The sequence below is a fragment of the Sphaerodactylus townsendi genome, linkage group LG05, assembly GCF_021028975.2.
Source record: "Sphaerodactylus townsendi isolate TG3544 linkage group LG05, MPM_Stown_v2.3, whole genome shotgun sequence".
NCBI classification, from domain to species: Eukaryota; Metazoa; Chordata; class Lepidosauria; order Squamata; family Sphaerodactylidae; genus Sphaerodactylus; species Sphaerodactylus townsendi.
In genome coordinates, this window is record NC_059429.1 from 119,258,985 (window position 1) to 119,284,657 (window position 25,673).

The following is a 25,673-nucleotide window of genomic DNA, read 5'->3' on the forward strand; positions in this document are numbered from 1 at the left end:
GAACCCCTAAGAATGGCATTCTGGGTAACAAAAGGACAGCAGCAGGAGTGGACAAAGGAAAGGTTAGAGAGCATCCTATCTACCCCTAGTCCCTCTACTGCCCTTTGCTGTAGCTCCAAAATCTGTGCCAGCCTTCAGCGGCATTGCCCAGTCCATTCCTCCCAACATGAATAAAGCACAAAACAGATGTTATTAAATAAAGACCCCAGCTGGGACAACATAGATCTCCAGGCATGGATTTCTGAGTTTGTAGTCAGGGAACACTTACAGATACTTCTCTTCCTTTGTTTGAAGTGAGAAAGCACCCACACCGTCTTCCTTGCTGACAACCACCTCCCCCCTTGACAAGTCGATTGTTTTCACTCCAGGAACTGCCACCCCCATCTCATTTTGGTCGATGCAATGTAAGTTCAGCTCCTGTTTTCGGAGCTGCACGAAGTGTCTGGAGATCAAAAAGAGACACAATGGAAAGATGGTCTGCTGGTTAGAGCTCCACGCTAGCACTGATTTTTTGTTTTGTCATCAAGGTGCTGTCAACTTACGGTTACCTGGCAGGGTTTTCAAGGCAAGAAGCATTCAGAGTTGGTTTGCCGTTGCCTACCTCTGCACAGCAACCCTGGGATTCCTTGGTCGTATCCCATTTAAATATTGCCCAGGGTTGACCTTGATTAGCTTTTAACACCTGATGTCAGATCAGCTTGTGCTGGGCAAGCAGCGATTCAGTCACCTATAACTGCAGTCATGGGCAACTTCTCCATCAGTGAGCACCAGTAATGATAGAAGTATTGGAATAAGCGACTTCTGCATGCCTGGACACTGGGGGGTGCTGTGTATATCACTCTAGCTGTGATGTTGCCTCTCTTGTTTGCCCTCCTTGTCTGGGCCAGGAGACCGCCCACTAACTTCCTTTCTTCCCCATGCTGGTTTCACTTCTGTTATAGCCTTTGACCTGAGCGCATGGTCAATGGCAGCCTGCCACAGTGGGGCCTTTCCCACTGTAGCATCCTCTCACCTGCACACACGTGATGGCGCGTTAGTTATACCCACTTGTCATCGGGAAAGTAATCTCTTTAGACTAGGGTTTCTTTCTATCTACCTGTTTCCTGGAACAAAGCTGTGAACTGGAGATGCTTGAATAAATGTAAGTTTTACCTTTTACCTTTATCTTTTGGGAAGTTTCTATAAACTTCACTCACACCCACTACTGGGCATATCCATGACTCTAAATCTAAACGAAATCTAACAAGAAGTTCGCATTTTGTTTATGTAGAATGTTTAACATTTGTGATCATCCTTCGTTTCTTTATCCATTGCATGAATAGTTTTTGTTATGTAGCAACATGGCATTATCGTTCCAGTTGTGCATCTTGTTGCGTCAAACTCGAGCTGTCATCCACAACCACACTTCCTATTCCTCTTTCACACAGAGAGACAGTATCCCACAGTCCCAAAAAGATGTCCGGAGAGCCCCACCAGCGGCCAACCAATGCAGTGTACCGGATTACTGAAGCTGAAAGTGAAATCATAGCACTTCTCTTCCTCCCCAGCCTCCATGGAACTGTGTGTGTTTTGCTTGTACACACAGGAAACGTTGGATCTCAGCCCAGGAGTTATTTTGACACAGCCATTCTGGTAACCCGTCTATTCTGCATGGTCATGTTTAGTCCAATTTTTGCAGTTTTTTTTTCGTTTTTCAATGGGACAGGGACAAAAGGAGGTAGAGGAAGTAGACATGCAAAGGACGACAATGTAGAATTGTGGCAATCTGAAAAACTCCAGCAAAGACTGATTTGCTTTATTCTGATTACAATGGTACCACTGAATAATAATAGTACCACTGAAGAAAAAGAGAAGAAAAAGAGTTGGTGTTTATATCCCACTTTCTCAGCCATAACAAATCTCAAAATGGCTTGCAATTCCCTACATCCTCCCCACATCATTTTGTGAGGTAGGCGGGGCTGGGAGAGTTCTGAAAGAACTGTGACTAGCCCAAGGTCACCCAGCACAAAAGGAAACTCTGGACTATATTCCAGATTCTCTCTGACCCAGGCATTTTTCAAATGAGGCTTCTGTTTTTCAGAGGTCTCGGGGGCTGCTCAGGAGGACCTCAACATTCACTATCCATTCAGAATTAAAACTCATTACTGATTCTTTTGTAAACTACTTTTAGTGGAATCCCACTAACGTGACACCCTTTGAAGCCCATTTCCTTCAACAAATTTAGAAGGGTTCAGTTCGTCTAATATTGGAAAAAAAAGAATACATTGAAATTTTCCTGTTAGAACTCTTTTTTAAACAGTTTTTTTAAGGAACTGTGCTTTCCCTCAAGAGAAAAACAGGCCCTCAGTCAAGATCTGAGGCCTGTGAAAAATCCTCCACTAGCGTTCAAAGCACTATAACCTGCTGCTGTTGCTTATATTACTATTAGGCTTCGTACTTCACCCATTTAATGGAGGTCGCTGTCTGTGTCTGCAAATCCAACAGCCCTTCATGAATCACCTCACACTCACGAGGTCGGTCGCAGCAAGGTTTTGCAGATGTTTCGCAAGCATGGTTCTGTATAATTTTAGTCACAAGGTGTGTTATCTGTGAAATTAAATGAGAGAAAGTACGTTGTTTTACATATCAATGATCTGGACAAAGAGTATTTTCCCACTTACCTTCTGCCCCACGCTACTGCAGGCAAGTAGCGTGGGATCCCCCGGCACTCCCCACTACAGGCGCGGTGACAATGCAGCCGCCCTGAGGCTGCTGCTGTCGTGTCCCCTCAGCGTGCGTCATTCCTGGCGCTCTTCCAAACGGCGCCTTTTGATGACCGCGCGGGGTCATGGGGAAGCCCAGGCGCGCACCAGAAATGACGCACGCTGAGAGCAGCGCGCGGCATACAGGGGGTCGTGGCAAGTGGGGAAACGCCCATAGTTAAACATCTTTAAAAAAACCCAAAAAACCCAACCCTAACAGGTAAATCATATGGTTTCTCTATGCTTCCCATAAGTTCAGTGCAATGAAAATAAATAATTCTGATATAATATGACCTGTACCAATTAAGTTGCCTGGTCTGGAGCGTTGCTTTTTCAGTGCAATCCTAAAAGAGTACTTCATACTTCAGTGGACCTTCAGTGGACCTGGGAGGGTGTGGCCTTTGGGATTGCACCGTAGGTACTGATTACGTTTTATTTTCTACTTGTGGCTTGGGAGGCATTTGATGATAACGTTGCTTTCCTTTTAGGTGGTAATGAATTAAAAGTTAAAACCACTGGCATAGAACTAAACCCCTTCCTTTCAACTTACTGTCTTTTTATCTTCCGTGGATGCTGCTTCCAGTTCATAGTCTTGGTGTCCATGGAAGCCAATCCGGAACCGCTTTCCTTCATTGTAGGCACAAGATTTCACTTGGGAAAATGGGAACTGTTTTTTGATGATCCCTTTCTCAATGTTAAAAATGGTCTTTGTGTTCACATCAATCTGGGGGGAAAATACATGGATGTTTCCTGGTGAAGCATTTGTCACGGCCACCTCTTTCCGCCGGCAATGAGCCAAAAACCTCTCCTTAAATTAACATGTGCAGCCACTTGGTGAAAAGACTGATTGCGAAAAATGTATCTTTTTATTGATGATTATAATCAAGACAAACATTCTCTTCATCACTTAGTCACCGTAACGTATTTATTAAAGTTAGTGACTGGATATAGATTGATTCTGTCTGCTGCTTCCTTATCCCTTCTTTTGATAAATATGCATCGATTTATCATTCTGAAGTGTTATTTCCTTTTAAATTTTCTAACGTCCTGCTCTACCCAAGGCAAGAGCCTTTCTTTGTACAGGATTAACTCAGTTGTGTCACTTACCATGTGATATCACGGTACACAAAGGGTAAGATGGGCAAGTCCTGATGTCTGATAGGAATTGCACAGTTCTCCATTGAGTGAAGGACAACTGTGCCTTCACATAGCCCCTGGCAGGTCTATATAATGACAGCAACACGTGCAGGAAAAAGAGTCTACCTAAACATCAGGAAGAACTTCTTAATGGTAAGGGCTGGAAGAAGAAGAGTTGGATTTATATCCCCCCTTTCTCTCCTTTAAGGAGACTCAAAGGGGCTAACAAACTCCTTTCCCTTCCCCCCCACAACAAACACCCTGTGAAGTAGGTGGGGCTGAGAGAGCTCAGAAGAACTGTGACTAGCCCAAGGTCACCCAGCTGGCATGTGTGGGAGTGCACAGGCTAATCTGAATTCCCCAGATAAGCCTCCACAGCTCAGGCAGCAAAGCAGGGAATCAAACCTGGTTCCTCCAGATTACAGTACACCTGCTCTTAACCACTATGCCACTGCTGCATGTTGTGTGTGTGTCTGTGGTTTTAGTTTTCTCATGCAGAAGTCTCTTGCAGCTAATACAAGCAGCGTGCTGCTGGCCAATACTGCTTCACTGCTTCCGATTAGATGTTGAGCAATGCTGTCCTAGGCAGCCCCATGTCCTTCTAAATTCATCAAATCCAATGGGCTGAGCAGAATGTAAATGGGCTTGGGATGGCCCAGGAACATTTTTGACTCATGCATCCCAAAGGTGGTGACTGTGCTGCTGAGGGATACAAGACAGAATTCAGCACAAATGAACGCACTGTTTATAAGTTGCCAGAACAGCTGCCTGCCTCATCCTGGGAACCTGCTGGAATGGCTTGCCATCAAATGCAGAAGTCACACAATCCCTCTGGTGGCTGCCTGCACAGCTGGTATAATTCCATTTGGAAATGACCAATAAACAAAAAGCAAAGGAGCCTTCTCTCAGATAAAGAGTTCCTCCTTGGCTGTGAGTTGTTTGTGCAGCGGGATACAGTCAGCAATGAAAATCACAGGCTGGAGCACCTACGGTCACGCTCCAGCACACAGGATTGATTTCTAATCATCTTGCAAGAATGTAGCAAGCGGCTGAAAAGAAGAAAAAAAAATCCAGACTGGCCGAGGAGGCAGCAACACTCAGCCAACACTCGGCCATTTCCTGAGCTAATTATTAAGTAGTTCCAACTTTCAGCAGGAAGATAGCCAGAGATGCAAATGAAGAAGATAGCAAATGAGAATATAGCAAATCACCAAGTCATAATGGATTAGGATTGACAGGGTGCAAACCAAAGGAGAGGGGAAGCCCAATCCACAGCCCAAGGCAGCCAGGGACGGCTCTGGTACCGAACTGCCCTGCCACCCCACCTCCTCCATAGGATTTTCCAACAGCACTGGGAGGCAGAAAATACAAAAAAAAACCCTCACCAAGCCACTGAAAAGCCCTCCATAAGACTAAATGGACTTATGCCACCCAAAAGCCCTCCATAAGACTAAATGGACTTATGCCACCCAAGAGAGCCTCAGGTAGCAGCATACCTCCCTGCAAAGCTGTGGTGGCAGCTGACTAACCTCAGCTTCATACCCAGGAATGTCCCTCGCTCCCACCCGTACTGGCATTCAGTTGGATGCCAGTGCAGCTCAGCAGCGACCCAAACTTCCAAGTTTCATCACCATGAAACTGAGGGGCAGCTGGTCACCAGCGTCCATTGGTTGAGAGTACCCCTTGCACCACCTCCACTGCTCAATTCAGGCTTCCCTGTAGAATTGTGCTGTTGGATCAGGGTTTTTTAAAAATGTGTATTCCATCTATAGAGAATGTCAGCCATCACACATGAAGGCTGGCAAGCCATATTAAATTCACAGATGTCTAAAATCTGTTTATTTGGAAAATTTCTATGCCATCTCTTCCTGAGGTGGTTTACAAGATAAAATATAATGAAAACATAAAATATTTAAAGCAGGTCGTTAAAATCCAGGGAAGGAAGGCGGCACGGTCAAGGCCAACCTCTTCAGATCTTCGAAGCTAAGCAGAGTTGGCACTTGGAAGAGAGACCCACAAGGAAGACTCTGTAGAGGAAAGTAATGGCAACCCCCACCCCACCCCCACCCACCATTTCTCACCTGTTATGGAAGCCCCTTTCTGGGGTTGCATAAGACAGCTGTAACTTGGTGTCACTTTACACATACAGTGGAACCTCGGTTTTCATTGGTAATCCGTCGGAAAAGAATTGACGAAAACCAAAACTGAAGAAAACCGAGGCAAACTTTTCCATAGGAATTAATGTAAATCCAATTAATCTGTTCTAGGCACTCCAAAAAACATACCAAAAACACATTTTTGGTGAATAAACATAGCGTTTAATGCTGAAAACAGCAACAAACAATAACACTAGGACCAGCTTCAGAGCCAGTGGACCAATGTCGCACCAGAAAGCTGTCCAAAGAGGTCTGTTTCCGACCTCTTTAAGATTTGTCTGAAATGGGGCAAGACATTGTCATTAAACAAGTTGCAGACACGGCCTGCAACAGCTTTGTCCAGGTGATTTTTCTCCACAAACCCCTGCACCTTACTGCAAATCGATGAAAACTGAGGCAAATCGATGAAAACCGAGACAAACTTTTTATCAAGACGTGAGCCCAAAACAAAAAGAGGGACAAAGATGTATCAGGCAGTTGCTGATACATAGGGATCTTTGGCTTGTATGGAACTGTTTCCTTGACATCAAAATTTGGGAATTCCTCATCCTCTGTAGCCTTTTGTTGAGGCTAGACGTGAAACTGCATAAATCATAAGGCTCTCTTCCTTAACTGTTGTGTCTGTTCACAAAGTTACCTGCAAAATTCGTTTCTGCCATCGGTAGTGTTTATACTTGTAGACGACAAAGTTGAATTGCGAGCCCCTATTTGGCAAGTCCTGGAGATCCTGCAAAAGATAAGCAGGCTTGAATAAGTCATTGGGCTCCGTCTGTTCATCTTACGGCAACATTCCCTTTTGTGTTTCCATGATTTGCAACACAGCTGCCCTGGGTTGAATTGTGGCACCTTAATGGATTGATTTTTGGAAGCGCTCAGCATCCACAAATCCTTATGATTTGTGAGTAATGAGAGCTTGGAGTGTAAAAGAGGGAAGAAAGGCCCTGTTGGCAAACCAGCCAAGACAGATAAAGGGCACACCTTTCAGGATAGAACGGGAAACAAGTAAGTTATTCCAGATTCACAAATCAAAGCTGCCCGCTTAATCCACTTTATATTTGCAGACTGAGGGTCTTGGCAAATTACGAACACTTGCAACGGCTCTCCTAAGAGCTGTCTGAGAGCTTTTCCAATTCCATGAGCCGCTGTACCAGCAAATTATTGTTTAGAAGGGTACAGTACAATGTCTGTTGCATCTTGGCGATGATCCATTTTACTGAGTTGCACTGGAAACTCTAGCTGATCTGGGGACACTGAGCTGAGCAGTGCTGTTATTTTTTTATACAATGCCCTTCTGCATATTTTTTATACAATGCCCTTCTGCCTGGACCCATTTTCTGGCAGTCTGCCATCGGTGGTCCCTCAAGAATGAAGGCCCCAGATCATTAAGGGGTTTAAAGTTGAGCACCAAACCCTTGAATCTGCTTCAATACCCCACCTGCAGGCAATCAGATTGGCACAGCTGCAGGTAGATCAGATTGGCACAGCTGGGACCACCTCATAGCAGGGGGCTTTCCTTCCAAATGGAAAACCATGGGAAACCCCCACTGGGAGGCAAACAGCCTTGCTGAAAGCAGCAAATACACAACAGCTCTGGGACTCACGGCACCCTCTCCACGCACAGTCTGCTGCCCTGCCTTCCCCATTTTGGGGATAGAGGGTCAATATGGCAGCAGTGCTTCTAAACCCAACTAATTACTTTTCCCAATTGGTAGGCATTCATTCGGCAGCTGTTAGAGGAAATTAAAGGGAATCCCATTGGGCTGGGGGCAAAACCCTGCTTCAGGCAACCACACTGACCCCCTCAAGAGAATTAAACAGGTGTTTTTAGTCTCTCAGTCCCTGGTTTCTGTCTCTTGGACCCCTTCCGCACATGCAGAATAATGCACTTTCAATCCACTTTAAAGCTGGGTGGACTAGCAAAATCCACCTGCAAAGAATTGCGAAAGTGGATTGAAAGTGCATTACTCTGCATGTACAGAAGAGTCCTTGGTCACACAAGAATGTGACAGAATACTGAGGAATGTGCAAGCTACTCTGTAGGTAAATAGGTAGACATAGCACAAGTAAATAGGTACATAGCACAGGTACATTTGCAAGCTCAGAATGCTTCACCTATATCATTCTAGTAAAATTGTTGCATAAGAAAAAAGGGGGCGTCCTTACCCCCAAACACGGCAGTGGATTCTCCTCTTTTTCTTCTACATTTCTCTCTATTTCTGCCAAAATCAAGGCTTCGTCAATGCTCACTTTTTTGTTCTTCACCATCGTCATAATTTTCAGGATTTTTTCTTGGCTCAGCTTGGGAGGGAAAAAAAGAAGAGTTTTGTTAAAAAAAATCGGGGTGTCTCTTCCTCTTTATCCGCCTACAGGAAGACTCATGACAAATGCATCTACAGTATCAGTCATAAAAATTACTATTTCATTCATATTTTATGTTTTATCGACAACCTGCCCAGTGAATATAATCTCCCTTTGAAGCCTTGCAAGAGCCTACAAGATATCAAGTATGCAGAGCTTTGTACAGTTTTGAAATACGGGGTGGTTGTGTTTGGAGCTCCGACCGCTAGCAGGAAATCTCTCTGACTTAGCCAAAGCTGAGCAAGAAGTCAGGATAAGACCTCTGAACGTATCGTGCCCAGGTCTCCCTGCCAGCATCGCAACCAGTGAGAAGCTAAACTAGTATCATCAGAGATTTAGAATTAGCTCCGCTGTCAGGAAATGCATTAACTCCTGGTTTGAGCTTTCTTTGAGATGTGATGGAAATTGTTGTTACACTTCCTTGTTGCTATATAAACTTAAAGGGGAAACTGCTAAATTTTTCACAGACTTATTTACAGCATTTAAATCAACCAGGAGGAGCCTCAAATTAGAGTGCACAGTAAACATATAGGCCTTTTGTGCACTTACAGCTGTTTATGCAGCTGTGGCATAGTGGTTAAGAGCAGGTGTACTCTAATCTGGAGGAACCGGGTTTGATTCCCCGCTCTGCCACTTGAGCTGTTGAGGCTTATCTGGGGAATTCAGATTAGTCTGTACACTCCCACACACACCAGCTGGGTGACCTTGGGCTAGTCGCAGCTCAACAGAGCTCTCTCAGTCCCACCTAGCTCACAGGGTGTTTATTGTGAGGGGGGAGGGGCAAGGAGTTTGTAAGCCCCTTTGAGTCTCCTTGCTGGAAAGGGGGATGTAAATCCAACTGTTCTTCATCTTCTGTGCCCTTTGCAGTGGGTTTTTCCTGCTGCGAAGCCCCCTCTTCCAGCCATGCAGATTCACCCTTCTGCCTACTCCCCCACTTCCTGGTTCTCTCTCTGCTGAAGGAACTGCTGTTGTGTGGGCAGGGAAAGCCAGGAGGAGCAAGAAAACCTGCAAAAAGCAAAACACACACTTCTTCCTTTCACTTTCTCTGTGAAGAAGGGGGAGTTGAGCTTTTCCAGGATGAAAGCTGTGGGGCTTCTCTCAGCTGAGGCATGGTGAGTTCAGAGGAGGGTAAAATGTGTGTATTACGAGGAGATTCCCCTGAAGGGAATGAATGCTCATTGGGAGGAGACCACGTGCACATGAAGGATGGATCCCTGTGTTAGTCTGCAGCAGAAGAGCAAATTAGAAACCAACAAAGCTTAGGGTATAAGAATCTGATAGTCAATTGTCTATTCATCAAAGTTTTGAGTCTTGAAAGCTTATACCCTGGAAATCTTGTTGGTCTTTAAGATGATACTAAACTGAATTCTTGCTGTCCTATACAGAGTTAGGACTAGCTTGGGAAACGACAAGAGATCTGGGGATGGAAACTGGGGTAGGAGAAGGTTCTCCATCAGGTATAATGCTATAGAGTTCACCCTCCAAAGCTGATTTTTCTCCAGGGTAATTGAACTCAGTAATCTGGAGATCAGCTGCAATACCAGAGGATCCCCAGATCCCACCTGGAGGCTGCCATCCTTGGTTCAGGAAAATCAAATGTTTTCAATGAGAGTCACCCAGCATTAGAACATAATCTTCAATCATTATCAGAACTCTATTAAAAATGGCATGATTATATGCCATTTCTACATCCAGATTTTCTGTTCTAGCTTGATTCAAACTAGCTTCTGAGAAATGTTCCTTATATTCCTGCCATAGATAAGAGTTTGAAATGCCACAAAGTTGTAGTGTAGTTGCCGACAGATTGAACAATAGTTTAGATAACTGCACAGTTCATAGAATCATAGAGTTGGAAGAGACCCCCAAAGCCATCAAGTCCAACCCCCAATTGAGTCTTGTTGCTTCCACTAGAATAGTATTCCAAAGAATATCATGCTCGAGAAGGCCTCTTAATTGGCAAGTGTGTCTGAAAGTTTTTCAGTGAAGGGACACATATTTCCCACTCTTCCTGTTCATAGCTGAATTCCCACTGAAAATTTAATCTAGATACAACCAAGTTTCAAAAGAATTGGCACCTTTTCATCCAGGTTCCAACATCCTCACTGCAGCATTTTTTCTAGCAAAGACGTCTAGGCCTGCCCCTTGGGGGGTGGGGGGTGCCTGCTGTCAGGGGTGCAATTGTTAAGCTAGCAGCACCAACATTTCAGAGTATCTTTAGGAGACCCTCCTGATGATACCACCCAGGTTTGGTGAAGTTTGGTTCATGGGGGCCAAGTTATGGATTATCAAATGTGTAACCCTCATCTCCTATTAGCTCCCATTAGAAACAATGGGGGATGGGGCACCCCCTTTGGGAGTCCATAGCTTTGCACCTCCTTGACCAAACTTCACAAAACCTGGGCGGTACCAATAGGAGATTCCCCTGATGATACCACCCAGGTTTGGTGAAGTTTGGTTCATGGGGGCCAAAGTTATGGACCCTCAAAAGTGTAGCTGCATCTCCTATTAGCTCCCATTGGAGTGTTTTTTCAAAAAGGTGCATATACAAGCAGGTCCAGGAAAATCCCGTGAAAAGGGGGGTAGGGAGCGCCAGAAATGGGACTGATCTGTGTTCTGCAGTTCGGCAGTGGGGAGATTGCGAGGAAACCTGGATATTTCGGGTGACTATCCCAGGATTAATCGCCAGTGGGAAATTGCCCCATGATGGCTTCTAATAAGTGAACCATTGCACCTGCTCCAAATAGCGGATGTATGGGTTTATACAAGCAATTAAAATGTGAGAATCGCTGCAAGCATAGACGGCTTTAACGGGAGGACTCATGGAGGGTATCAGCAGCTGCTGGCCTTGCTGACGAAAGGAAATCTCCGCACACAGAAACAGTAAACTTCTGAACACCAGTGTCATGAGGTAATTTGGGGAGGAGGCCTTGGCCTTGTTGTTCATCCTCCAGAATAACTGGTGAGAGACACTGTGAGAGACATAGGGTTGCCAGCTCCTGGTTGGGAAACCTGGTTGGGTTTTGGAGGTGAAGCCTGAAACTGTGAAGTTTGTGGAGGGGAGGGACTGCAAAAGGGTATAAATGCCATAGAATCCAACTTCCAAAGCAGCCATTTTCTCCAGGTGAACTGATCTCTGTCACCTGGAGATCTGTTGTAATTCCAGGAGATCTCCAGCCACTGCCTAAAGATTGACAGCCCTATTTTCTAGGCTGACTGGCCACTGTCCTTCAGAGTTTCAAATGAATGTTGTAGTTGCAGAGGCATAGCTACAAGGGGACCGGGGGTGCGCATTGCACCGGGGGCGCACCTGGGGGGGCAGCAATGTTTTTAGGTTTTTTGTATTTTTTAATGTTTTCAGTTTTTGGCCTGCAAAGGGTGCAGTTTTTAGGCTAGCAGCACCAAAATTTCAAAGAGTTTTTGGGGGACTCTCCTGATGATACCACCCAAGTTAGGTGAAGTTTGGTTCAAGGAGTCCAAAGTTATGGACTCCCAAAGGGGGGGGGGCTCCCAGCCTTCATTGTTTCCCATGGGAGCTAATAGGAGATGGGGACTACACCTTTGAGAGTCCATAACTTTGGACCCCCTGAACTAAACTTCACCAAACCTGGCTGGTATCATCAGGATAGTCTCCTAAAGGTATTCTGAAATTTTGATGCTGCTAGCCTAAAAACTGCGCCCCCTGCAGGCCTAAAACTGAAAAAACCTAAAAAATACAAGAAACACAAACGAACATGGGGGGGAGCAAAACTCAAAATTTGCGCCAGGCTCCATTTTCCATAGCTACGCCTCTACGTAGTTGTCTACCACTAAGCTAGTATCCTTCTGTCAAATCTCCTCTTAAGTTGGAAGCCTCTAGATACAGAGCAGTGGTGGCAAACCGTGGCACTCAGGGCCCTCTCTGTGAGCACGTGCCAACAGAGTGCCCCCCCCCCCCACATCTAGGCTGGCCTGGGCCGCTGGGCTCGATTATTAATAGTAAACCTAAGACCGAATTTGGGGAAGCAGTGTAGGTAACCCTATTAAGCACTGTTAAACCCCAATGATTTTCATGCAAAGAACAAAAGCACGATGCTTTTACCTGGGAGTAAGCTCGGTTGTTGGCAATGGGGCTTGCTTCTGAGTAAACCCTCCTAGGGTCGTGATTCACCCATTGGAAGAGATGCATGGTTGCTTCACAGCAAAGCCACCGACTACCACCAAGCTTACTCCTGAGTAACGCATGCCTTGGAGCCAACCGTTTTTTCTAAACTAAAACCTCAGTATTCAGGTTAAATTGCTGTGTTGGCACTTTGCAATAAATAAGTGGGTTTTGGGTTGCAGTTTGGGCACTCGGTCTCAAAAAGGTTTGCCATCACTGATATAGAGGAACCTCAGTAGCCACCTTATTTATCCTTTAAGCCTTCAGCATTTGGGAAGAAGGAAAATATTGATTGCAAGGGGTGACCGAATCCATATACACATTTATACCTTACTTACTTTTATGCCTCTTACTTCCACTGGTGTTCTATATGAATATATTTTCAAATAAATCTACAGAGGCATCGAACATGCCCCTTCTAAAGAAAATCAAATTCAGAAGAACTGCCCCTGAAACATTCCTCTCTACTAAGAAACGCGGAGGACCTAATGGCATTTTTATTTGAAAATGAGTAAAGAGTCCTGACATTTCTCATTTAGCCGGGGTTCTTCCTTTCCATACGTCATCATTTCTGTTCCTGCTCAAGGTATTTCTTTCCTTTTGTGTCTTTCCTTAAGTGGGTAACAGGTTTCTTCCAGTGAAATGCCACGAAGACAAATTGTTGTTCAGAGCTCTAACAAAATGTGACTGGTGCAACCAGATGTAATGAACCAGATTTAACGTGATGAACTGGAGTAGAGGACGACAGGTACTCAATCATGTCAGCCTAGAATGTGGGACCTGAAAGTCATCCAGCTTAACCCCTGTCACGGAGATGGGACTGTCCACACCCTCATGTGATTAATTGACGGGTGCATAAAAGCCAGCGTGCAGAGACCTTATTCCCCTTCCAGTCACCTAGCATCTAAAAGTGTCATCTGGAATATAATGCATCGCAGTGTAACTAGAGGCATTTTGCTATCCCAGATAAATATGTCACTTCTGCAGCTCCTGGCAATGCAAACCTGCCCAGTTTCTCCCACTTTTCCATATCATTTCAATACATTTCCCTCTGAAAGAGAGGGAACTTCTCCTTCTGAATCAGCCACTCTTTCCATCCTCCGTTCCAAGACCTCTCCTTCTGATGCTGCCTTTCCAAGACAATCCTTATTTGAAACTGTGGATTCTATTCCTCATTCCCTGAGTCTTCTGAATTGTCCATCTCCCTATACAATCACTTCTCAGCCAATAGCAGCCTTGCCCTCCTGTGACACTGGAGAAGCTCAACCAATCACTGCCTCATTTTTCACTGTCTTTTTTTCCTGGATGCAAGCAAAGAGAATTAAAGAACAGCATGTCAGAGAACAGTTCCCTGTTCTGTAGTATATGAAATACCTATACTGGATAGCCAGGCTAACCTTATCTTATCATATCTTGGAAACCAAGGTTAATACTCAAATGAGAGACTACCAAGGAAGTCCAGGGCTACTTCACAGAGGATGACAATGGCAAACCACCTCTCTTCTCTCCTCTTGAAAACTCTGTGGGGTCACCGTAAGTCAGCCTTCATGGCACTTTTCACTGCCAGGACCTGGAATAAGTTTTGGTTGTTTCCCCACTTACCATCGACTACCCTTCGCTGCACGCTACTCTCAGCGTGCATCATTTTTGGCGCTCTCCCGGGCTTCCCCACGAACCCGCACAGAGCGGGGGGTCATCAAAAGGCGCCATTTTGAGGAGCGCCAGGAATGATGCATGCTGAGGGGGCGCGAGAGTGGCAGCGTCAGGGTGGCTGCGTTGTTACCGCCCCTGTAGTGGGGAGTGCCGCGGGACCCCGCGCTACTTGGCGAGAATAGCGTGCAGCAGATGGTAAGTGGGGAAACGACCTTTGTCTGAAGCAAATGATCTATTGGGGGAGAGGTCAGCTTGCTTATATGGGACACGTGTTCTGGACCCTGCCAACCAGTCTAGGCATCTTAATTTAACCACAATATATTTTACGGCCCTGGCCCCTGCCTGGTGGAATGCTCTTCCTCCAGCTGTCCGGGCCCTGCGGGACCTAATTGAATTCCGCAGGGCCTGTAAGACCGAGTTATTCCGCCAGGCTTTTGGGGAGGCCGGCTGCTGATAGGTGCCCATTAACAACTGAGATCCGCTGTTCCCCTCTCAGAGTTAGAGGAGTTAATGGTTGAACGCCATCTGTTTTAAATATTTATGGATTTGGAGTGCTGCATTTTAACTGGTATTAATTTTTAGCATTTTATCCTGTTTATCCACTTGCCTGTAATTATGTTGTAAACCGCCCTGAGCCCTTTGGGGGAGGGCGGTATAAAAGTGGAATAAATAAATAAATAAATATATCTACTCCTGTTGTAACCATGTGTGATAAAGAAAGTAACTATAATGAAGCCTTGATATACTTCTTTACCTCCACCCCATCACATCCACACAGCTTATCACACCTAACTACTAAGCATCATTTCAGGCCACTTACTCCCTGTTCCTTCCACTAGTGATAACAGGAATTTGAAGTAGGTTTGTCTGCAGGCAAACATCTGGTCTACTGCTGAGCCACATTGCAGGCATCTTTCCTGTGGACGTTCAGGAGATACTCAGCACAGAAACGTACAAATTGCATTGAATTAGCTTTCTTCTGATGAGTGCACGCTAAATTGTGAGAGATTGTCAAACTAGGGCCCCTTCCACACATGCAGAATAATGCACTTTCAATCCACTTGCACAATTGTGTGCAAGTGGATTTTGCTATTCTGCACAATAAAATCCAGCTGCAAAGTGCATTGAAAGGGGATTGAAAGTGCATTATTCTACACTAGCGGGCCCGGCCACGTGTTGCTGTGGCTGAGTCTGGTGAAGTGGAAAAGAAAGAAAAGGGGAAGTGAACAGTTCGAACATGTGTCATTGCACAATGCTTGCAAGGGAGGGGAGGGGCAAGGGGCCCCTCGCTCCCCTCCCTCTCTCCCGTTCCCTTGCATGGAAACCCGTTCCCTCCCTAACGTTTCCCTTCCTCTGCTAGGGTGGGTGGGCCATGTGCAGGTGGCAGGCCCTGTCTCTTTCACTCCCTTCCCTTGCAGGTGAATTATCTAGCGTAAAAAGTTGTGTTCAAATGTCACAGCGTTTGGTCCAGCAAACCCCCGGGCCCACCCTCACCTTTCCCTTCCTCCGCTAGGGTGGGTGGGTCATGTCCAGATGGCGGGCCCCATTCCTTTCACTTCAGATGGCAGTGGTTTTCAAGGAAGGCATGGTTGGTTCCCCAGAGGGTGTTGCTTTGACGTCCAGCAGAGGGCGCTGTTGCAGAACAGAACTGTGGTTCCAACTGTCACAGGTGCGGCATGTACACAATAACTGGCACAGTTGTGACATGTACACAACAGGAGGTGTGGAAACAGTATGGAAATCTGGCTGCACGTGAATGCAACATCGTATGAAAATTTCAAAGCAATCGGTCCAGTAGTTTGGGAGATTACCTGTCAGCAGAAAAACGCACTGATAGATTTTTATATATATAAGATGTGCAGAAGGGGCCTAGGACCTGGGAGACGTAGGTTCAAATCCCTGATTTGTCATGGAAGCTTTCTGGGTAACCTTGGGCCAGTCATACATGTTCACCCGAGCATATCTTACAGAATTGTTGTGAGCATAAAATGGCAAAGAGGAGACAGACAGACAGACAGACAGACAGACAGACAGACAGACAGACAGACAGACAGACAGACAGACAGACAGACACATGACAGGTAGGTAGGTAGGTAGGTAGGTAGGTAGGTAGGTAGGTAGGTAGGTAGGTAGGTAGGTAGGTAGGTAGGTGGGTGGGTGGGTGGGTGGGTGGGTGGATGGATGGATGGATGGATGGATGGATGGATGGATGGATGGATGGATGGATGGATGGATGGATGGATGGATGGATGGATGGATGGATGGATGGATGGATGGATGGATGGATGGATGGATGGATGGATGGATGGATGGATGGATGGATGGATGGATGGATGGATGGATGGATGGTGACCTGTATGTTATGTCTGCACAGACCTGGCAAGCTTGATTTTGTCAGTTTGCAAAAGCTACGCATGGTCAGTCTTTGGTAGTACTTGGATGGGAGAGCACCAAGGAAGTTTGGAATTGCTAAGCAGAGGCAGGCAATGGCAAACCACCCCTGTTCATCTCTTTCCTTGAAAACCCTATGAAGTTTTCATAGCTCCCCTGCAACTTGGCAGCACTTTCCATCGCCGTGTTACTCATGAGACTGGAAATACCTAAAGTTCTCACCTGACTCCCAACATTAGATCTCCTTGTACATGACTTCAAACTCACAACGGCTCCATTCTTTTCTCCTGAATTCCACTTTTACTTTCATTAGGAAACAAGAGTTGAAAGAGCAACCAGATTAATTCCATCAGTTTCAGAGTGACACTCTTCAAAACTCAATCAATGTGATAAGAAATTGCGGGGTGTGAGGGGGGGGAGGGCTACAAAGCCAAATAAAGTCAAAGTTTGAGAAACTGCCTTGAAGAGACCTGTGGCATTCTGAGACACACAAAAATGGAATTATGCTGAAAGCAAGAGTTAAGATGCAAATAGTGTATTCATGTGATATAACCCATTTCAAAATGGATCTCGCTGGTGCTATTTGAGGGGTTTTACTGCCTCCACAATGGTAGCCAATTAAGGTTAATTATTTCTTTATTGTCGCTTCTATATGGTTGGCTGTCTGGTTTCTGTGCTGCTCTGGAAACATCTACCTTATATACTTGCGTATAAGTCTACTTTTTCAGCACATTTTTTGTTCTGAAAAAAGCCTCCCTCGACTTATAGGTGAGTTAACGGGTGGCGAGCAGGTGGGGGGAATAGGTGGCAAGCTAAAAAAGGCTGGGAGCTGAGGGTGTTTTTCTGCACCTGCTCTCTGCTATGTGTGCACAAAGGCAGCTCCCAGGTAAGACTTGGGCTGTTGCTTCGCTGCACTATGGGTGGCCAGTAGCTTCATTCACAGTGAATATTCAGTGAATAGGTGTGAATATTAAATAATAAATGTATATGTTACAGAATTTTTGTTCAGGCCAGGAAGCTCCATGAATGCTAGGGAGCCATACTCATTGGGAAATCCACACCATTGGAGCCCACAGCGGCAGGAGTCTCCCCCCTCACACAGGGTGCCCTGGGGTGCAGCCACTGCCAGCACCTTTCTTGGCCCCCACCCAGTGTTTTTGGAAAGCAGGTGGAGTTGATATTAGAAGTAACCCATCATTCCAAGATACAGAGATTTCCCTACCATAAGAGTTACATATGAATCTCTTATGATATTTGCCACCTTTTCTTAAAAGAGCTCCTAAACACTTAAGGGCAAAACAAATGCATGCCAAGTATAAGCCATGCAAGACTACTGTGACAAAAGAAAAAAAAATGAAAACCTTATAGACAATGGGCAAGTTAAGAATGTAAGAACCACATGGAATCAGACCAAGGCTTCATCTACTCCAGGGTCTATTTAGACCAGGGATCTGCAACCTGTGGCTCTCCAGATGTGGCTCTCCTGATGACTGATGGGAATTGTAGTCCATGTACATCTGGAGAGCCGCAGGTTGCAGACCCCTGATCTAGACAACCCTGTATCTAAAAGATGTCTTTAGGAAACATAGCAGGGCCTTGTGGCAATAGCTACTCTACCTATTTTTTGTTCCAGAATCTGACTTTCACATACTGCTTCTGAGCATGGGGATTTTATTTCAGAGGAAAATAAGCAATGGATTCTCTCAGCACTTGGAGTAGTACCAGCTGAAGGAACAATGATACCAAACAGCTTGCTGAATATTACATAATAAACCAGCAAGCAAACATCATTGTTATTAGATAGACAGATAGACAGATAGATATGTTCAGAAACATTTCCCTTCAGGTCAAAGACTATAAAATGTATAATACTGATGGCAAGCCACTAAGGTTGGCATAAAAAAACAGAATCCACACAGCAGCCTACACTATGCTATACTTTCCATTTGAACCAAGACCCAGAAGAAAAGACTATACAAAGAATGTGTTTCATTTTTTCAAGAGAAACTTTCAAAGGAATATCCTTGGCAGAAATCCATATATTTCGACCAGCACACCCTCTCTTCGGGGATAGCATACTGTCAGAGCATAACGCAAGAGTTGGCATTCTTTACAACAACACTAGCATTTTTTTAAAAAAAAAATCCAGCCTTGTTACAATTGGAGCTACATGGTCTTTCATCAGAGTTGACAGTGCCGGGCTGAGTATTACGCAGGCTCAGCATTACTGATATGATGAAGTACCAGAGAGCAAGGCCCATGGAGAAGGCCTTTGCAGTGACGGGATTTGTCACAAGAAATATGCTGAGGTTTACCCCAACTCTCATTCCGCTCAGACTAGATCCCATTTGAATGTGGCATGAAAAATGGCCTGTGCAATCTGGAGCACAGGAAAGAAAGAGTTGCCCCCAACAGTTTTGAAAAATTGCATTTTGATGTGCAGGGGGCTCTAGACAACGTTTGCTAGTGCTGTGCAAGGCATATAGAAGAGAAGAAGAGTTTGGATTTATATTCCCCCCCTTTCTCTCCTGCAGGAGAGGGGCTTACAATCTCCTTGCCCTTCCTGCCTCATAACAGACACCCTGTGAGGTAGGTGGGGCTGAGAGAGCTCCGAGAAGCTGTGACTAGCCCAAGGTCACCCAGCTGGCGTGTGTGGGAGCGTACAGGCTAATCTGAATTCCCCAGATAAGTCTCCACAGCTCAGGCGGAAGAGCGGAGAATCAAACCCGGTTCCTCCAGATTAGATACACGAGCTCTTAACCTCCTACACCACTAATTAAAAAAACACCCTCCCCCAGGCAGGCAGAAGAATTCAGTCAAGGCTGCAAAGCAGAAGCTTACAAATAGCCTTTGGCTTTCATGTGACCTTTTGAGAAGCCATAGATTTAGAAGGGTCCAATGCTGGGCTTCTTGTTAGAAGGCCCCAGCTGTCAGTTATAAGCTGAAGGTGGAGTCACCTGGGCAATTCAGACTGGAAGGAGCTGAGCTTCAATGGTAACACACTGGGCTTTTCTGCACAATTCATGTAAAATGTTTTGAGGCAGGAAATAAAAAGTATCCTCCATGGAGTTCCGCATTATTTTTACACTCAAATGTTTTGTTTCCAGCCTCAAAATATTTTAAATGAATCCCCTTTTAAAACAATTCTCCGGCTCAAATGTTTTGAAAACATCTTCAGTTGCTGTGCGGTCTATTGACTATATTTCCCGTGCTTCTCTGCACTTCCTTCTCGGTGCCATTTTCTGAGCTCACTCAGTTCCCCCTCTCCTGTTTATTGGCAGCATTTTTCTGCAGCAGCATCACCTATATGACTTGCACAGTGCAGCGCTTCTTTGCTTTATCTGGGGTGGGGGGGTCAATCTTCAAGGCATCAAGTTTGCAAGGAGTACAGAATGTAGCAAAAGGCTGTACAGCATTAAAGCATCAGAATTTGAAAAAGGGGGAAATCCTGCAATGGCGGCCAGGAATCCTTTTGAGGAGATGAGTGTGAACAAAAGGGGGGATTGAAAACGTTTTACAAACGTTTTACAAATACTTTGGGAGATTTGTGTGGAAAGGGCCACAAAGAAGGTTCCAGGTGCAACCCCCACTATCACCGGTTCAAAAGGATCAGGTAGTAAATGGGGTTGCCAGCAGTGGTGGGATTCAAATAATTTAGCAACCAGTTCCGGTGGTGGGATTCAAATAATTTAACAACTGGTTGTTTGCAAGCACCATTTTAACAACCGGTTCTGCCGAAGTGGTGAGAACCTGCTGAATCCCACCACTGGTTGGCAGGTGTTTTCTGGCAAGCAGGGAGGGGTGGGGAGGTAGGGTTGCCAGTTGCAGGTTAGGAAACTCCTAGAGATTTGGGGATGGAGCCTGGGGAAGGGAGGAACCTCAGTGGGTTACAAGGCCATAAAGTCCACCTTCCAAAGCATCCATTTTCTCCAGGGGAACTGATCTTTGTAGTCTGGAGATTCACTGTAATTCTACGGTACCCCCAGGTCTCACCTGGAGGCTGGTATCCATCGGTCATGAGTGTTGTGAAAGATTCCACCTGAGAACCTGGAGAGCTACCGCCAGTCAAGCAGGTAACGGTGACCTCGATAGACCAGTGGTCTGACTCAGTGCAGCATCATGTGTTCGACTACAGAGAGGTGCACCTCAGAAGGAGCGCTTGCAAATTAAATATCCTCCGATTGCTCAGGAAGGAGAGACAAAGTGCACTTCAAAGGAAAGTGAAAACTACCCAAGATCAAACATGTTTAACAAGAGCCACTCTGAGCATCTGTTTCTGTCTGGCATGTTATCAATTACATTTCTGTTTCCCTGCCTCATACTGTTTTGAAGGGCACTGGAAACAGAAAAAGTCCCATTTCAACTTTTTAGAAACTAACACTAAAAAAAAATCATTTGACTTGAGTGGATATTTCTTGTCCCATTCAACCGTAGGGAAATCTCAATATGGTTGCATTCGAGCCAAGAACGTGGACATTCATGGGTTTCTTTTTTAAAATATCATTTGAATTTGGGAACATCTGCTTAAATAAATGTAGCCAGTAACTTCAAGAATTCAGAAGTAGCAACTCAGAAGGCATGCAGCAACTCAAATGCAAGAAGGCAGATGTGTTTATATCCCATTCACATTAACTGCATGTTCCATTATACTCCAATGAGACCAGGAAATGGATCCCATCATGTTGTTAGGGGCAGATTAAAAAATGGGATTATGCAAATAAAAGCCATCTCAGTTCCAAAACACTCTCATGACATGCTTTATGTCAAAGCTGAGAAACTATAGTTTGGGGTTAAGGCTGGTTTTGGGGAGCAAAACCTACTCCCATGTCCCAATATGGGTGTCACAAGGGAGCCAGGACAGATTTTGATCCTATCCTAACTATATGCCTGATCAACACTTTTATTTCCCTCTAGAAATCATCATCATCATAATCATCGTCATCTATTTAATTCCTTGCTCTCTCCGATTAAACTGTCGCTGATATCGAGTGCTCCTGCATCTCCAGGTCAGACCCCATAAACACACAAAACTGCCTTATAGTGAATCAGACCATAAGCATTGTCTACTTGGACCAGTGGTCTGCAACCTGCGGCTCTCCAGATGTCCATGGACTATTTTAGCCAATTGGCCAATTGGCCATGCTGGCAGGGGCTGATGGGAATTGTAGTCCATGAACATCTGGAGACCCACAGGTTGCAGACCCCTGACTTGGACTAACTACAGCTCTCCAAGTTTTAACCAGAGGTCTTTCACATTTCCTGCTACCTGATCCTTTAACTGGAGAAGCCCGGGATTGAACCTGGGACCATTTGCATGGCAAGCAGATGCTCCGTCACTGAGGCATGGTCTCCCCATGGGAGTGCCTAAACCGCAAAGAGACATCTTGCTGGGCACTCCACTACTGTACTGTTCTAGATCCTTTTCCACAATCATCTGTCTCTCATAATGACAGGGGTTTTGCAAACGACCAAATAATGGTCAGGCAATGAGCCATTCAATGGACAGAGTATCAAATGGTCTCGACGACGGGCCGCCCAGCCTTCTTTTTTTGGAGGATATTACAAGCCGCATTGATTTTTCACCAAACACTCACAGCATCTCTACGACGCCCCATATTTTTTTTGTGAATTTTAACTCCATCTCCAAGGCAGGAACTGTCATTCCGTTAACAGTTTGCAAAATGCCAAACCTTCTGGCACGGGCGTTTTAAGTACCATTGCAGAGTTCCCCTGTGCAAATTTTAAATGTTTACTACTTAATGAAGTAACCATAAAATAATACGGAAAGCTGTTGACATGTCACCGCATCTGTTCACGACCAAGGTAATAATGCCCCGTGCCTTTTAATGAGTAATTAAAATTATCCAAAGTAATAAGAACCGTATTATCATACTGCCTATTAACATGATAATCCAATTAGCCTTGTGTTGAAACAATGATTATCAGGCTGTTAAATGGTGGCATCTAATTATTTTAGAGTCAGTTTGGTGCACTCCGGTTCACAGGTCTTTGTGCTTATTTTGCTTTGCTCAGTGGAAGGCATCAGGTGAAGTGTCAGCCTGTTAAAGTATCAAACGCTTGTGGGTTTGCTTCAAGTTTCTCAAGGCAGTCTGGAATCCAGCTGGAGGGGAAGAATGGGAGATAGTCTAGGAGACAGGGGTCGAATTTCCACTGAAAATTAAATGCAGATACAGCCAGGTTTCAAAATAAACTGCACCTTTTCATTGAAGTTTCAACCCCCACCCCCCCCACTGCAGCATGTTTCTAGTGAAGGCATCTATGCCTATCTCAATTTCAAAGAATGTGACAATCCCCACGCGATCGGCTTCGAGGGTCTATCCTGATTGGTTGTCGTGCCGTGTAAAGGCGGGAACTTTTTTTGTCACGACAATATGTGGTAACGTGAGCACGTAAATGCGTACACGCGATATGCAGCTTTTTATCCGATTGACCCCTTCAGCCCACGTTTGACCGGTTCCCGTTCTCTTGTGCCCACGTTAGAGCGGTTCTCGCTCCCTCGTGCACATGTTTCAACAATAGCCTCAGCCGAGTGAAACAGGAAAAGCCGAGCAAAACAAACAAACAAAAAGGCTGCGCACACATCACGCATAGCCTGCCACACTCTAATTGGCTAAAAGGCATTTGCATCATTCTCTACGGTGGGAAATTAGACCACATTAGACCCCCAAACCTCCCCACCGATCTGGATTGGAGACATGTTTATTTTAAAGGCTCACATTCATGCAGGTTCAGGGGAAACATGGGATAAGGGGAGGGGAGCGCCAGAACCGTGATGAATCTGTGTTCAGCGGTTCAGTTGTGGGGAGTTCTCTGTGAAACCTGGATATTTGGGTGAGTATCCTGGGATTAATCGGCAGTGGGGATATTGCCCCGGATTCAAATTCCAGGTTATCAAATGGATGAGGCTCCATAAGAATTACATTTACAACATAAGAAATTACAGCAGAATTCCAGCAGCCAAGGTTCAAGTAAGACAGGGGTCTGCAACCTGTGGAGCAGCAGTGGCGCAGGAGGTTAAGAGCTCGTGTATCTAATCTGGAGGAACCGGGTTTGATTCCCAGCTCTGCTGCCTGAGCTGTAGAGGCTTATCTGGGGAATTCAGATTAGCCTGTACACTCCCACACACGCCAGCTGGGTGACCTTGGGCTAGTCACAGCTTCTCGGAGCTCTCTCAGCCCCACCCACCTCACAGGGTGTTTGTTGTGAGGGGGGAAGGGCAAGGAGATTGTAAACCCCTCTCCTACAGGAGAGGAAGGGGGATATAAATCCAAACTCTTCTTCTTCTCCAGATGTTCATGGGCTACAATTCCCATCAGCCCCTGAACAGCATGGCCAATTGTAGTCCATGAATTGTAGTCCGTGAACATCTGGAGAGCCACAGGTTGCAGATCCCTGAAGTAAGAGATTAGTGGGAATATGCAGCTTGCACCTTTCCAGTACTTGCAGCTCATTTCATCCATCTACCTGATTGTGGGTGGCCGAGGTTTCAAAGAGACAAGGAGAAGTGAGTGGGAGTGGACATTTTAGGAAAGGGGCCAAGTATCTGCAGATGCACCTGAGGTGTATCAATACAGTACAGTAATCTATGTGGATGTGTTGGTACATTTGTCCATTTGTCCATTGATTGATTGATTGATTGATTGATTGATTGATTGATTGATTGATTGATTGATTGATTGATTGATTGATTGATTGATTGTTATATTTATAAACCGCCCTCCCCCGAAGGGCTCAGGGCGGTGTACAGATAAATAGGTAGAGCACATTAAAATTGGTAAAACCAAATTCAGATAAACATTAAATAATGGCTCTATATTATTAAAAACCAACCCCATTAAAATGCAGCGTTCTAACAGCAAATATATCAATGGCGTCCACCTACTAAATCCCCTTGGAGGAAGAAGGAAGTGGAAAGGACGGCATGGTCCATAGATGACATGGAAAGGAGGTGGGGGAGCCATCAGCGGCCGGCCTCCCCGAAAGCCCGGCGGAACAGCTCTGTCTTGCAGGCCCTGCGGAAATCATTAAGATCCCGCAGGGCCCGTGTAGCTGGAGGTAGAGCGTTCCACCAGGCAGGGGCCAGAGCTGTAAAGGCTCTGGCCCGGGTGGAGGCCAGCTGCATCATTGAGGGGCCAGGGATCACCAGTAAGTTGGCCTCTGCTGAATGCAGGGGCCGATTTGGGACATATGGGGCAAGGCGGTCCCACAGGTACGGAGGTCCCAGACCGCGCAAGGCCTTAAAGGTCAATACCAACACCTTGAAAATGATTCGGAATTCAGAAAATGATTCGGATTATTATCCTACCAGTCCTTCAAGGATGGCATGCATTCTCCCCTCTTCCAGTTCTGTGCCCAGAATCCAATTTTCAGAAAAGCCTCACACACACACACACAAACACACACCATCTTCTGAACCGAAATGGCCCCGAGGAAAGTCACTGTTGGAGAAACATAAGCCCTTCCTCGGGCTCTACCCTGAAAATATCTAGGTATTTCCCAACCCGGAGCTTGCAATCGCATATTGAATGCTTGTTTTAGCCTTAATGATGGGTAATGTGACTGCCAATGGAATGATTAACTATGGTTAATACTGACTGGAACTTCCAGTCTGAGCACGTAGGGGGATAGCAGGAGGATATGATTCCTCTGGGTCTCCTTGAATGCTTAGCCAGGAGCACTTCTGTACGGATAAAATAGTAATGAAAGGGAGCCACAGGTTTCAGTTGATAAAAGCTCAGGGTAATGCCAGCAGCAGCAATGAAACTAGGGCTCTGCCTTCTGCTGGAAGAAGCGCAGAACACCCACAGAAAGCCCTTCACAGTGACTTAGATGCTTGGCTTTCTGACACCCGTGGCAAGCAATTTCCTAGGAGAAATTTGATAATGACTTCTCTCTCAGTTTGACCAAACACTTTAATTGCCCAAATGCACTGACAAAGGGCATCGTTTGATGAGCAGAATAACTCCATTCCAGCAATGGCCATTCTTCAGAAGATCTTATAACATATATCAAATACTCACTATCTGGTTTTGGATCTCTCACGGCAGCGCCGATAAAGAAACTGGTAGGAGTTATTAA

The 25,673-nt window shown here is 45.5% G+C and overlaps 1 protein-coding gene across 1 annotated transcript in view; it reads right to left on the reverse strand.

The window, feature by feature from the left end:
- Positions 1 to 264: 264 nt before the first annotated feature.
- Positions 265 to 25,673, reverse strand: part of LOC125433398 — a 36,229-nt gene continuing 10,820 nt past the window's right edge. The window contains exons 2-6 of the mRNA XM_048497900.1: positions 8,198 to 8,332; positions 6,672 to 6,761; positions 3,292 to 3,465; positions 2,438 to 2,586; positions 265 to 442 (exon numbers count right to left, since the gene is read on the reverse strand). Coding sequence (XP_048353857.1) covers positions 265 to 442; positions 2,438 to 2,586; positions 3,292 to 3,465; positions 6,672 to 6,761; positions 8,198 to 8,332 — 726 coding nt within the window. The remainder of the gene's footprint in view (positions 443 to 2,437; positions 2,587 to 3,291; positions 3,466 to 6,671; positions 6,762 to 8,197; positions 8,333 to 25,673) is intronic.